Below are 14495 nucleotides of genomic sequence, written 5' to 3'. Positions count from 1 at the left end.
GCGGGGTCCGGGGGCCGCGCGGTGGGTGTGGGGGGCGCCGGGCTCACCTACCTCTCGTCAGCGCCGCCATTGCCGGTCACATGACTGAGGCTGTTGCTGGGATGACGGTCCGGGCCTTAGCAACAAGGGGGGGGAGACCCCGAGAAGGTGGGGGTGCAGGGGTGCAGACTGAGAGAAAGGGAAGGAGGGAGGGCGGCACCCCCTTCCCCCTCGCAGGTGATGATGATCACCGTTTCCGTTGACCCCCCCTCTACCGTGAGCCCCTGCCCTTCCGCCCCAAAACAAAAATGGAGGCGCCGTCCCAGCCTTTGGAGGGAGGGGGTGGCGTCATGGAACTGAGGGTAGGAGGTTAAATCCCGGGAGACGCCACCCTTCCCGCCTCCCCCTCCCGGAGGAGCCCTCTCCCTTCTTCCCCAGCCAGCTGCGTGGCAGCTTGGGGAGCTGGTGGTGGATGGGTGGGCGAGGCTGTCGGTGGGTACACGGGGGCTGGGGGGGCGGCAGTTTGTTTAAATCCTTATGGTGGTAGGGCCTTTGAGGAACAATGTGGGATGGGAAGAGTCATAGTAAGAAGAAAAGCATTGGCTCTAAAAAATAAACAAAACCCGGTACTATTTCAATCCCCTCCCTCATCTCTTGCCTCCTTCTGGATTGTTACCTCCTGTGACCCCTGCAGCCTGCCCTCCGATGGGTGTGGTGAGGGCCTCTGACTTTTGTCTTTCCACAAATAGGGATGTCGAGGCTGGTGCAGAATGGGAAGGGAACACATTTTTAAAAAATGACTTGGGGTGGTGGTAGTGTCCTGTGTATGGTTCAAATAAGAGTTAAAAACTCTCAAAGAGGAAAAAAAAGCTGTGCTCTGCTTCCCACATCAGAGCAGTCTCCGCCCCCAGTCCAGCTCACTTCCCTGGGGCCACATCGAGCCAGGTTTTCCACCAGCCAAAGGACTTCCTCAGCCAAGACTTCGACTCTCCCAGACTGGCAACCGCCCCTGTTCACCCACCCCTCTTCTCACTTCCCCTCTGGACTGGAGGGCTGGTCACTTTCTTCCTGACTTTCCCAGGACCCTGCTGTATTCTCCCTCCCCACCAGCCAGGGACAGCTTTCCCAGAAAGCTTCAGGAACACTCTCTTAGCTGGTGGGCTGGGAGGCCCACACACCTTCCAGAGAGGAATGTGATCCAGCCCGGAGGCCTGGAGGAAGGAGAAGGGGAAAGGTCCCAGCATTCCACTCTTCCGTGCCTTATTACTGCTGAGCTCCTGCAAAGCTGAAGAGTACACTTGCCATTCCCATGCACATTTGTCACGACCTTTTCAACTCAGGGTCATCTGTCCAGAAACTAGGGGCCCCACACTTTGAATACTAGAATTCTTCAGTGGGTCTCTGCACTCCTCAAAAAAGTGAAAAGGAAAAAATAAGGCATTTCTGTGAAGGGATTTGGATCGAATAATTTATTTTCTGTATTGTGATAGTAATGGGAATAAATATACAAGATCTTTATTAATTAATAGAACAAAAGAAGGTGAAAAACAAAAGCATCAAATGAAGACCACACTGCTCATGATCCATCAGCCATGTACTGAGAAAACTCATTTCTAAAGAACAACAGTTGCTGGTGTCACAGAGTTTTATTGCATTCAACAGGGGGAAAGGGAGGTGGTTGTGATGAAAGAGATCCTTCAGTCCCCTGGCAGGAAGGTATTACAGGGGCTCCAACCCCTGCCTGGGGACCCCTCTCACTACCTCGTTTGGAGAAGATGAAAGGGAGAAAGGGCTTCTCCCTTAAGTGAGACTGATCAGTCTAGCCAGATAGACAGCACAGCAGCTTTGCAGTCCCACAGGCTGGTTGCTGGTGCTCATCTTCATGTTTAAAAAAGTCTGGAAGCCTCAGAGAATAGCAAGAAGAATGGGTATCCTGGACCCACGGCATTCGGGGGAGGGATAATGATCAATCTCATCTCCTCAAGGTCCTCCACACTGTGAAAAGATCGCGCATTAACACCACTATCTTTGGAGAGGCCGGGGTGATTGAATTATGGCTCTGACTCCTCTCTGGGGGTGGAGAGTGAAGATGACAAAGAAAGCCATCTGTCCCCCTGGAGACACAGTAGCAGTACAAGACAGGACAGGAGAGAACAGGATGGTAACAATTCCAATTGGAGAAAGGGCCTGAGGAGGGGTGGAGGAGGGCAGTGTGCCAGGTGCACACATCCGGGGAAGCCCCACACTTGAGGCCTCCATCCTCTTGCACTGATCAGAACTGACCCAGGTAGAGATAATAGAAATGTTCCCTTCTGCCAGGAACGAACCTCAGGGCAGCCAGACAGGAAGAAAGGGACTTAGCCTTGGGAAATGACCCCAACACCCCTGGCCCATCATCCCAGCCTCCAGAACTCCACACACCCCCCCATGAACCTCAACCCCGGCAGGTTCTGGCGAAGAGCAGCAAGGGTCAGACACCTTCACCCAGGCTTGGACACTTGGGCCATCTCTGGGCTCCTGGGCCCAGAACAGGTGGGTGGAGAGGGAAGTGAGGTGAAGGAAGAGACCAGTCAGTCCCTGACAGAGACCCTCTCCCATTCCCTGCACCATCACAGGAGTTCTCTCAAGTCCCACTCCTGGGAGGTGCTGGCCATTCTCTACCCCACCTCTTGTGTAAAACTGACATAGTCCATCTTGCGTGTGCACACCTGCACCCACATCTGCAGCATCTTGACTGTCCTCCATCCTAAGGACTACCAGGAGGGAAGTGCACCATAGTGAGTTCTATAAAGTTATCAGCAAAATCCACACACTCAGTTCATCCCACTCAGCAAAGTGCATCCAGGGTAGTTGCTCGAGTCAGGTCCATCTGTCCAGTCAGTCCTGAAGACAGCAAACAACCCCCTTCCCCCCAGCTCCTCCTGCTTTACAGAAACAACAGGTCATTTTTCAAAGGTCAAGGCACTTGGGAGAGAGTCAACAGTAACACTCTAATGAAGCAAGCAGACTTGTTGGAGGAGGAAAGAGGGAAGAAATATGGACAGAGGGGAGAAGGGACAGTGTATTTCTCAGGGTCAGATGGAGTTATTTGGATGGAAGGAGCCTGTGGCCTGAATTTATCCAAGGAGGAAGAGAAGTTGTGGTCAGAATGCCCACAATACCCCCAAATCTCTCAGAATTCTGCCACTTTGAACATCAGGGAGTCAGGCAGTCTCTTAAGCAAAGATGTTGGTGATAAAATCCAGGAACCGCTTCGCGTACTGCTCGGGATGGACAGTAGAGATCTCTGCCCCTGCCTGGGAAAGGAAGTATGGAAGTGTGTGTCAGGCCACCCCATTACCCATCCCAGACCACACCCATCCTTTTGCTACCTACTGCTCTGGCACAAGCAGCTCTCTCTCCCCTAAAGAACAGTCCTGTCTTGAGATGCTCACCCCGTGCTTGACGGTTTTGGCTGCATGGGCTGCTTTCTTCTTGGCATCGTACTGTGTCAGGATATCAATGAGCCCCATGAAATACACCTCCTTCTGGGGGGCTCCTGGGGAGACACCAACAGCGAAGAACGGGTATAGTCCTAACTCCCTCTCTCCAGAAGCCAGTCGGTTTCATTTTGAAAGCTATCAGGCTCTCCACCCACCACCCTGGTCTCTGTCCTGCAAGGACAGTTCTCCCCAGGCTGCCCTTCAGCTATCCAGGACCTCTCACCCTCAGCACTCCGGATGGCGTAGACATCAATGAAGGACTCAAATTCTCCAGGGCCCAGGGGCCGATGGGAATGGATGTAGCCTCCAATACCCTCCGGGGAGGTGCCATAGGAGCCCACCAGAGCAGGAGGTCCGGGCAGGCTGCAGTCCCCATCCCCCTCGGACTCGTCTTCCCGCACAGGCCCGTCCTCCTCGGGCTCAGAGCCCCGACTGATGTCGTGGATGCCCAGCAGGAGGCTGTAGTCCATGATCTTCAGCTGCACTAGAAACTGAGACCCACTGACTAGTCAGACAGCACAGATCTCCCTCCTCACACCTGGAACCACCCTCACACCTCCACCCTGAACTCCTGGGGCCCTCCTAGAGAAAAGAAGTGTAAGCGTTGAGGCTGGGAGTACACTACTGCCCTTAGTGCCCAAACGTTGTGGTATCTAAGATCATCCTTTTGGCCCATTGCAGCCTCCCTCCACAGGTCACCTCAGGGGTTTCCATGTCTCCTACCCAACCCCCTCCACGCAGAGAACACAAAGAATAACAAAGGGGAGGTGCGTCCTCACACTGTGAATGAGAGAGACAACTACCCATGGAAGAGCAAAAAAAGACCAAGGCAGTCATTTCGGGGCATCCCGTCCTCACCTCCACATCTCTCTTGAGCTTCTCTAGAAACACTTTCTTCTCCTCTTCACCAATATATACTTTCTGGTTCTTGTTGAGAAAGTCCATGTCCTTCAGGGTGGGCAATTCCTTCACCTAAGCATAGGTAGAGGGATGTCGGGAACATGTCCCTTCTGCAAGGCTCAGAGCCCTGCCTCCACCTCAGCATCCTCCAGGGGAGAGAGAGCCCACCTGTCTCCACACTGTCATGCTTCCCCAGACTCAGTCACTGCAGCTGTACCCCAAGCCACTTCCCACTACTTTCTGCTTTGGCTTTGCAGTCAGACCCTCCACGCTGACTTTTCCTTCTTCTTCTTAAGCAAAAATAAGTGCTTAAATACAAGAGCCCAGCATGGGAGGTGGAGAGCAAGTATTTGGCTCTTAAAGTCTGGCATCCGCCCCCATTCCCAAACCTTTGACGAAGCGGCCGCTCCTATGGACCTTCCAGACAAGCCCAAGGCTCTTCTCTTCGGTGGTTTAAGATAAGCATAAACAGCTGGTGATCCCTATCCCTTTATGGAGAATGGCCTCTTCATCCTAAGAGACCCCTTCATCTGCTCTCCCCATCCCTCACCCCTCACCTAAAATTAGGATCACCTTTTCCTTATCGCTGGCTTCCCGGGACACTAGGGAACCCTGCGGAGAGACCAAAGACAAGTCAGCATAAGTGGCTAAGAGAACAAGATGAGTGTTCTAATCCACAGCCTCCTTTCTGCTCAAAAGGAATCTCCCAGCGCCCTCCCAGCCCATTCTGCATCCAAGGCTGTCAGGAGCCTCCGCTACGCCCTAGCTAACCTCTCACCTTGAGGTCGTATTTCCTGTGCACGGGCAGACGGTGGCTGAACATATTGCGCATCACAAGCATGTAGCTGTCTTCGTTGTCCACGCTGACTCGGTACATCCCCAGGAACTGGGGCAGAAGTGTGTTGCCATGGCACTTCACGATGTACTGTGGTGGATGGAGGGAAGGAAAGGGGAGAGGCTGATGAGCAGATACACAGCCAGCCCCGGCCCGGGATGGGAATTCAGACAGTACCCCCACAGGGCAGGCGAAGTAGCCCCTAGGTCAGAAGGGATGGGAGCATCCCAAAAGGTGCTCTGGCTATCCACGCGGCTTCTGAGTCCTCATCTCCTCCAAGTTCCTCCACTCCATTTGTACAACGGCTCTTAATTTTAAAGTGCCTTCTCTCGCTTCACCTTTATCATTCTTTGAGATGAGGAACAGAGGTGCTATCAGCCTGATTTGTCTCTATGCAAGTGACCACGGAAACAGGATTAAATGTAATCTTCTTATCAATTATATGATTCTATCTAGATCAGTGTTTCCTAGTGGGTTAGAGGCCTATAGTAAAGCATATCTGCTGTGTTGTTCTGTCATTGTGATATACAAATTTTTATACCACAAAAAAGAAAGTCTGCATTATGGACTATAATACGGATTTTTAAGCTGGGCTTGGTGGCTCGGCCTGTAATCTCACGCTTTGGGAGGCTGAGGTGAGTGGATTGCCTGAGCCCGTGGGTTCGAGACCCACCGGGGCAACTTGGTGAGACCTCATCTCTACAATAAATCAAAAAATTAGCCAGGCATGGTAGCACGCGCCTGTAGTTCCAGCTATTTGGAAGGCTGAGGCAGAAGGATCGCCGGAGCCCAGCAGGTCGAAACTGCAGTGGCCAGGAGCAGCCACTGCACTCCAGTCTGGGTGACAGAGTGAGACTCCAACTCAAAAAAAAAAAGAAAAAAAAATGGATTCTTAAAAAAAAAAGGAAGTTGCGGCTGGGCTTGGTGGCTCAGCCTGTAATCCCAGCATTGTGGGAGGCCGAGGCGAGTGGATTGCCTGAGCCCGCGGGTTTGAGACCCACCTGGGCAACTTGTTGAGACCTCATCTCTACAATACATCAAAAATTAGCCAGGTGTGGTAGCGCATGCCTGTAGGTCCAGCTACTTGGAAGGCTGAGGCGGAAGGATCACTAGAGCCCAGCAGGTAGAGGCCATGGTGGCCGGGAGCGTGCCACTGCACTCCAGTCTGGGTGACAGAGTGAGACTCTAACTCAAAAAAAAAAAAAAGTCTTCTGAGCTGAGCTCACACTGTAATCTCAGCTACTTGGGAGGCTTAGTGGGAGGACTGCTTGAGCCTAGGAGTTTGTGACCAGCCCAGGCAACATAGTGAGATGCTATCTCTAAAAAAAAAAAATAAAAATCTTTTTCCTTTCTAGTTTTTTTTTTTAACAGAGACAAGGTCTTGCTATGTTACTCAGGTTTGTCTTGAACTCCTGGAATCCAAGTGATCCTCCAGCCTCAGCCTCCCAAAGTGCTGAGAATACTGGCATGAGCTGCCAGAGAAGAGCATCCAACTCACCTGGGGGAGGAAGTACACTTGGGAGGCTTCAAGAGGGTTTTTCAAAGGAGATATCATAGGAGTTGGTTCTTGAAGGACTATTGCATTAACTACTGGACAATGTGGAAGAGAGTATTATAGGCCAAAATCCTACTTTCAGTGCTTACTATCTCTCCCTTTCGGTGCTGCTGCCTCCTTCTCTTCATGGCAAACCTTCTCAGAAAAGTAATCAGAAATCAATCCATTTCCTATCTGTTATTCACACCTCAGACCACCGAAACCACGCTTACACCCTCTGAAATCTCCTCACAATTCCTCAGGTACCAAATCCACTAAGTATTCTAGGCACTGTCATATTTTTTCTTTTTTCCGAGTTGGAGTCTTACTCTGTCGCCCAGGCTGGACTGCAGTGGTATGCTCACAGCTACCGCAGTCTTGACCTGTCAGGCTCAGGTGATCCTTCCACCCCAGCCTTCCAAGTAGCTGGAACTACAGGCACGCGCCACCATGCCTGGCTCCACTGTCATATTTCAACTGTGTGGTACTTGATCTGTTGACCAGTCTCTCCTTATTAGACTCTGCATCCTCAGCTCCCATCACGCCACCCTTCCGGCTCTCCTTGTCTGTGGAACTCGTTATGGAACACAGCAGGGTAGACCCAATCAAAAGTGCCCCTTGCTCCTCATCTCCTTCATGGGCTCTTTTCTTCACTTGTTACTTAAGGCTCTGCCCTCAGGCTTCTCTTCTTTTTACTTCACACACTTCCCTCAACAGTCATATCACAGTCATGATTTTAATGTACAGCTCTCAGTCCCATATGCCCAGTCTAATCCTCTTTCCTGAATTCCACACCGCACCCAACCACCTAATTGGATGTCCTTATCTGGAAAAGCTGCAGAAACCTCAAATTCAACATGTCCAAGTCAGATCTTTCTTCCTCCAAAAAGCTGCTCCTCCTTCTGTTTCCAACTGTTGGTGAGTGGGCACCCAGTTATCCCTAACCAGGAACCTGGAGGCTGGTGCCTGAACTCCCACAATTCTCTCACAGGTCTTCCTTTCCAACCCACTGCCATCGCCCCTCCAGGCCTTCAGCATTTCTGTCCTAGACTATTAAAACTGCCTCCTGGGTCTGGGCATGATGACTCACGCCTGTAATCCCAGCACCCTGGGAGGCCGAGGTGAGAGGATTGTTGAGCCCAGGAGCTTGAGACAGGCCTGGGCAGCATAATGAGACCTTGTCTCTACCAAAAAGACAGTAAAATTGCCTTCTAACTAGTGTCTACACTTGCAGTACTCTCCTTCTCCAATGCATTCAATGTGTCCATCACTCCCCTGCAAACCAGCTTCAGGATTGAGCCGACTTCTTTGTGTGGCTTATAAGCCTCTTCACACACTGCTTCCTGACGAATGATTTCTCATAATACCACAACCCAGCCAAACGGAACTTCTAGCAGCTTCCTAACATGAAGCTCCCTCATGTTTCTGTGCCTTTCCAAGTGCTGTTTTCCTTGACCTATAACACTCTCTTCCACCTTGTCCAGTGGTTAATACCAACAGTTCTTCGAGAACCAACTCCTATGATATCACCACTAAAAAAAACGCCCCTAAAGCCTCCCAAGTGCACTTCCTCCTCCAGGTGAGTTAGGACGTTCTTCTCTGCACCCTCAGAACATCCTGTGCATACCTCTACTGTTATACATATCTTGCTGTGTGCTGACACTGGTGTACTGGTCTCTGCCATTAGATCAAGAGCTCCTCAAGAGCTACCAATGTTTCACTCACCTCTTTCTCAATTGCCTGACACGGGGCCTAGTAATAAGAGACAATCAGCATTTGCTGCATAAACCACAGACTCTTTTTTTCTTTTTCTTTTTTTTTGAGTTGGAGTCTCACTCTGTCGCCCAGACTGGAGTGCAGTGGCCGCTCCCGGCCACCACAGCCTCAACCTGCTGGGCTCCGGCGATCCTTCCGACTCAGCCTTCCGAGTAGTCAGAATTACAGGCATGCGCTACCACGCCCGGCTGATTTTTTGATTTATTGTAGAGATGAGGTCTCGCTGCCCAGGCAGGTCTCGAACCCGCGGGCTCAGGCAATCCACTCACCTCAGCCTCCCAAAGGCGCAAGATTACAGGCTGAGCCACCGAGCCCGGCTACCACAGACGCTTTTTAGAGTATTTCATGGACTCCTGCTCCTTGGTTTTGGTGAAATGATTCTTCCGTAGGAAGACATTCAGGAAGAGTGTCTTTATCACCAAAACTTTCCATAAACTCCACATTCCAAGTCAAGCTGAGCAGACGGAATCGCTTCCCCAGTCCCGCTCAGGGCTGGATATGACTGTGAATTCTCCCCTCCAAATTATCCCAACTGTGTATTTATCCGGGTTTTCTCCCCAAACTGCATTTATTCCTGATAACAGCATATTTGCTGTGAACACTTCGCCTGACTTAATCTATAGTTTACATTTTGCTACTTATGTGCCCTTACATAGCAATCTACAGTGGTTTTCAATGGTAAGTATCAAACGGGAAGGAACTCATCTAAATTCTTCGAAGTCGAACACAAATAGGTATACAAAGACCCTTTTTTTGAAATTCCTAGTTTTCAAAAACATGATGTCCAAATACTTTTCGGGCAGAAAAGTGGCTTGACAGGAGAAAGAGAGATAGGAAGTCCCCTCTGTGCTCTGGCAGCGGAGCACTGAACAAGCAGGAGAGGGAAAGAACAGGCTGACGAGGTCTGACCTGGTGGTAGTTGGAGAGGTTGGTGTGCATGTCAGCAATGTCCTCACTCGACACTTCTTTAATGACCAGAGTCCGATCGTAGGAGATAAGGAAGCGACCATCACTGCCTTCACTTTCACTTGGGGGGTTTCGGGTAAGGGACACCTGAGGACACAGAATAGGCCAGAGGCTCTTTCCCCCTCTTTACAGAGGTAGAAGTCATAGGATAATGGTCAACTGAACACTTCTGAAAGTGGAGGAAACCCTGGGGTAGGAGACAGAGCAGGGCTTCCAGATCAGGTGTCCATATATGGACTCAATGAAACTGAATGCAAAATTTTCACTGTATCTACATCCCCACCTCCCACCCAAGAGTAAGGTTTAGAATTTTTATTACATTTTTGAAAATGCTTGTGACCACAAGCCAAGGTCCTCATTTCTCCAAATATGACTATCCCAACGACTCCCTGCCAAATATGACTATCCCAAGGACTCCCTGTTGCTGGGGAGAAAGGACTATCCCCACCCTTTAATGGACTCTCACCAAGTAATCCTGGTCATCAATGCCAAAACGATCACGGAGGTTCCTGAAGACCTGGGGACAATACTCCTTGAACTTGAAATGACTGGGTAGATTTTCCCTGAAATTCAGGTTTTCAAGGGAAGAAAACAAACACTATCACCTTATATTAACATAATGCTTGATGGTTTATAACGTAGCTTCACACACAGTACCTCATTTGATTCTCATAAAACCCTATGAGGTCCTTTAAAGTATATTTACTCAGGCAGGCGCGATGGTTCACGTCTATAATCTCAGCACTTTGGGAGGCAGAGGCGAGAGGACTGCCTGAGCCCAGGGGTTCGAGACCAGCCTGGACAAATTGGCAAGACCTCCTCTCTACAATAAACCAAAAAATTAGCTTGGTGTGGTGACACGTACCTATAGTTCCAGCTACTTGGAAGGCTGAGGCAGAAGGATCGCCTGAGCCCAGCAGGTCGAGGTTGTGGTGGCCATGAGCATGCCACTGCACTCCAGCCTAGGCAAAGGAGTGAAGTTCTGACTCAAAAAACAAAAAGTATATTATTCCCATTTTATAGAAGGGGAGATTGTGTTTCAGGGTGGTTGAGTAACTTGCCTAAGTCACATGGCTGGTAAATGGTGTAAGTAGGGCCAGGATCTACGCATCCAAACAGCAGCATTTCCCAAATCTCAAGCAAGTCAGAGACAACCTAAAGTCAACAATAGGTACTGCCATTTTGAACGCCTTTTTCTGACACCAAAGAGGGCTTACAGGACTCAAGTTTTTCTTTCAGGGAGTCTCTATCAGAAGCTAATGGCAGTGGCATCTGAACTATCTACTATTCCACATCTACTCAGTGGAATTGCCGGGCTAGAGGAGAGATTATACTGGATATATGTGTGTAGGGGAACATTGGAAGTTATTTTAATGGTTTCTCTACACAAAACTAATCTCTTCATTGGGAAGGGTGTTAGACCACACAACTCATAAATGGTCTTCTAAATCTAAAATCGGCCGGGCTCGGTGGCTCAGCCTGTAATCCCAGCACTTTGGGAGGCCAAGGTGAGTGGATTGCTTGAGCCTGCAGGTTCGAGACCCGCCTAGGCAACTTGGCAAGACCTCATCTCTACAAAAAATCAAAAATTAGCCAGGCATGGTAGCGTGCACTTATAATTCTGGCTACTCGGAAGGCTGAGGCGGAAGGATCGCCAGAGCCCAGTGGGTTGAGGCTGCGGTGGCCAGGAGCAGCCACTGCACTCCAGTCTGGGTGACAGAGTGAGACTCCAACTCAAAAAAAAAAAAAAAAAAAAATCTAAAATCTAGCTGGGCATGGTGGCATACACCTGCAATCCCAGCTGCTCCGGCCTGGGTGACAGTGTGAGACCTCAACTCAAAAAAAAAAAAACCAATCTAAAACCTTCAACTCATTAAAACTTTTAAAATTATGTATTACTCTTCTCTAGGAAGGTTGACATGAGAAGGGCAAAGATCCCCACTTACCTGTGGAAGAGGTGATTGTTGACCTTGATTTTAGAGTTGGCCTTAAAGTCATCTGGCAGCAGCATCACAGGGGGAGGCACCTGGCTGAGCTCATTGATCTGATAAGAAAAACATGAATAGGGAGCCCATGAGGAAGGATGTGGAGAGCCACCCGTACATTGTGTCTGGGCAAGAGTCAGGTAAGTGCATCTCAGGCTTCACACCTTTACAAACACTGGCTACGCACACGCTTGACAGAGGTGAGCCATTGTGTCTGACCCCTTCTGTTGCCCAAGGACTGCAGTAAGCTGCCCTCACACACAGCCCCTCACACTCCCGCCCCTGCAACTTCATGCTCACAACAGTCATTTTTTTATTAGGCTGGCCCTGTAAGCAACTCAGGACTATTTTTAAAGCTGTGAGAAAGTCTAGGGGAAAAAAAAAACTCTTTGCAGACTCAAGACAAACAGCAACATGCTCCATTAGGGAAAACAAAAAAGCAGGGGAGGCTTCTTTTTTTTGAGTCAGGGTCATACTCTGACGCCCAGGCTGGAGTGCAGTGGCACAATCATGGTTCCCCACAGCCTCAACTTTCTGGACTCAGGCAATCCTTCTGCCTCAGTCCCCCATGTAGCTGGGACTACGAGGCATGAGCCACAGTGCCTAGCTAATTTTTTTTTTTTTTTTTGTAGAGATGAAGTCTCACTATGCTGCCCAGGTTGGTCTTGAACTCCTGGGCTCAAGCAATCCTCCCATGTTGACCTCCCAAAGTGTTGGGATTACAGGTGTAAGCCACCATGCCTAGCCTTAAAAAGGGGGGGAGGGGTGCATTTTAAAGATGTACAAAGAGCTGGGCACAGTGGCTCACACCTGTAATCCCAGTACTTTGAGAGGCAGAAGCGAGAGGATTGCCTGAGTCCAGGGGTTTGAGACCAGCCTAGGTAACTTGGCAAGACCTTGTCTCTAAAAAATTAGCTGGGCATGGTAGCGTGTGCCTGCAGTTCCAGCTACTTGGAAGGCTGAGGCGGAAGGGTCACCTGAGTCCAGTGGGTTGAGGCTGTGGTGGCCGTGACCGTGCCACTGCTCTCCAGTTTAGGCGACAGAGACTCCTACTCTTAAAAAAAAAAAAAAAAAAGGAGGAGCCAGGCTCGGTGGCTCAGCCTGTAATCCCATGTTTTGGGAGGCTGAGATGAGTGGACTGCTTGAGCCCGCGGGTTCAAGACCCCCCTGGGCATCTTGACAAGACCTCATCTCTATAATAAATCAAAAAATTAGCTGGGTGTGGTAGCACGTGCCTGTAGTTCCAGCTACTTGGAAGGCTGAGGCGGAAAGATCGCCGGAGCCCAGCAGGTCAAGGCTGCGGTGGCCGGGAGCGGCCACTGCACTCCAGTCAGGGCAACAGAGTGAGACTCCAACTCAAAAAAAAAAAAGAGTTAACAGGACTCTGCACAAAAGAGTTAATAGGACTCTGACAGGTCAACAGTGGCAAGAAGAATGAAATGGCCATATCCTGCAAAAGGCATCTCCTTCCAAATGGGACCAGTCCTTCCAGACCACTCTGACCCAGTTCTCTGCAGCAGGTCCCACCTGCCTAGGTGTAAGGTAAAGGAAGAGCAGCTGATTTCAGAGGGAATGCAGGCAGTCAGAGGTGAGAGCTCATTAGGTTCCCCAAAGCCAAACCAACCCACAGCCCGAAGGACACAAGCATCACATGCTCTCCTGAGCGCCCGGGATCTGCAGTCTGCTCATTGAGGGTGGAAAAGGAGACTTGGTACTAAGAGCCTGAGATGCGTGTTTTCTCCTTGGGGTTGCTACCGAACCTCTCACCTGCCTTTGTTTGTGCAGGTATCACATGACTCCACCAGTTCACAAACGTTCCCCACCTACATTGTGAGCTCAAGAGCAAGGGCCTGATCTAGTCCTCTCCATCTTTTACATGCCTCACTAGCACAATGTTTGGTACACAGTGATCCTGAAGTGTTTATTAGCTAAATAAATGAACGCCTTGCCCATCCTTACTTGATCACTCGACAGAGGTGATGAACTGCAGTCTAACCTAAATCCCACACACTGCAGTACAACAAATTCTTCTGGCTCTCAGTAGAAAAGGAGGACAGAACATTCCTCCAGGAAAAAAAAAAAGCCACTTGAGAGTCCCAGCCTAAAATTCAGCTACAGCAGTTCCTGCCCCCTCCTTGCCACCTGCTAATCAGGCTGAATCATCACTAAGACATATGTTCAAGGAGTCTCTCCATTCCAGACACTTGAAGTAGACCTGTGATGGCTGAGGGTGGGGTGTTGGAGCTAACGTATATATACCTAGGGAAGCTGAGGCAGGTCTTACATGTAATTCCCCCAATCCTTACCAAGGGAAAATCCTCCCTAAGCTTCCCACGGGGATGGGGGAGCCGCCTAGAAGGGACATATGAGAGGCAGCCCCACCTCCATCGGCCTTCCCCATGCCAAGTGCCTTAGACCAGACTCTCACTAATCAGACAAGGCCACCCGGAGAGCCACAAATGCAAAAGGAAGTGACTGACTCCAAACGACACCCTTCTACCCCATAACCCCGCCATGATTTCTAAAATACTCCCTGCCTCACTCACAATCCCCGCATCCCTCCCACTCCAGCTCTCAGGGAAGAGAGGCAGTGACTGTGCTTTCTTCACCAGAAGTGCTCTCAGGAAAGGAGGTGGTCTCCTTAGCTTTCTCCCCAACCCAGGCCATATCCTCTAGAGCAGTTTCCTCCTTCTCAAGTTCCCCACCATAGCGCCCCCAGGACCAGAGCTCTACAACCTTCCCTTTGGTCAAAGATGACTCCCACTTACACTAAACACCAAGCCTCCAGCCAGCAACGGGGATGCAGTTAAAACCAAAGGCATACGTATACACAGGTCCTGAGTGAGCTCAACCCCTAGCTCAGGGTGGGGTAGCTTCTCTGAAATGCTGTACCTCCGGAAGGGAAAGGAAGGGGCAAGCAGGATTAGAAGGTCCAGGAAGCCTGGAGCTTCCCCCAGACAAAGTCAAGGTTCCAAAGCCAAGGACCGGGGCTGGAAAGCAAGGTGGAAAGGAAAGTGAACGATCCCCTCCATCCAGCT

General features: G+C 50.2%; 2 protein-coding genes across 6 annotated transcripts in view; both read right to left on the bottom strand.

Moving 5' to 3' along the window:
• The window catches only part of DTX3 (deltex E3 ubiquitin ligase 3), a 5624-nt gene extending 5050 nt beyond the window's left edge, over positions 1 to 574 (bottom strand). For all 4 annotated transcript variants that reach the window (XM_008060844.2, XM_021713808.1, XM_008060843.2 and 1 more), the window contains exon 1: positions 52 to 574. The gene's annotated coding sequence lies outside the window, so the exon portion shown is untranslated. The remainder of the gene's footprint in view (positions 1 to 51) is intronic.
• Positions 575 to 1425: 851 nt separating this feature from the next.
• Positions 1426 to 14440, bottom strand: PIP4K2C (phosphatidylinositol-5-phosphate 4-kinase type 2 gamma). 2 transcript variants are annotated; one of them, XM_008060840.1, is made up of 10 exons: positions 14226 to 14440; positions 11419 to 11516; positions 9939 to 10035; positions 9416 to 9559; positions 5140 to 5286; positions 4935 to 4973; positions 4320 to 4433; positions 3685 to 3952; positions 3414 to 3517; positions 1426 to 3275 (listed from the first exon to the last, which is right to left on the bottom strand). In XM_008060840.1, the coding sequence occupies exons 1-10, from the start codon at positions 14277 to 14279 to the stop codon at positions 3195 to 3197; spliced, it is 1146 nt and encodes a 381-aa protein (XP_008059031.1). In that variant the 5' UTR covers positions 14280 to 14440; the 3' UTR covers positions 1426 to 3194. The 2 variants fall into 2 exon arrangements, with proteins under 2 accessions (XP_008059031.1, XP_008059033.1); XM_008060842.2 differs by having other exon boundaries at positions 14350 to 14423.
• Between the last annotated feature and the right edge of the window lie 55 nt (positions 14441 to 14495).

This window comes from Carlito syrichta, unplaced genomic scaffold (assembly GCF_000164805.1).
Source record: "Carlito syrichta isolate Samal-C Ts95f unplaced genomic scaffold, Tarsius_syrichta-2.0.1 Scaffold304744, whole genome shotgun sequence".
Lineage (NCBI taxonomy): Eukaryota > Metazoa > Chordata > Mammalia > Primates > Tarsiidae > Carlito > Carlito syrichta.
The sequence above is the reverse complement of the archived record's forward strand: the minus strand, read 5'-3'. Positions and strand labels throughout refer to the sequence as shown.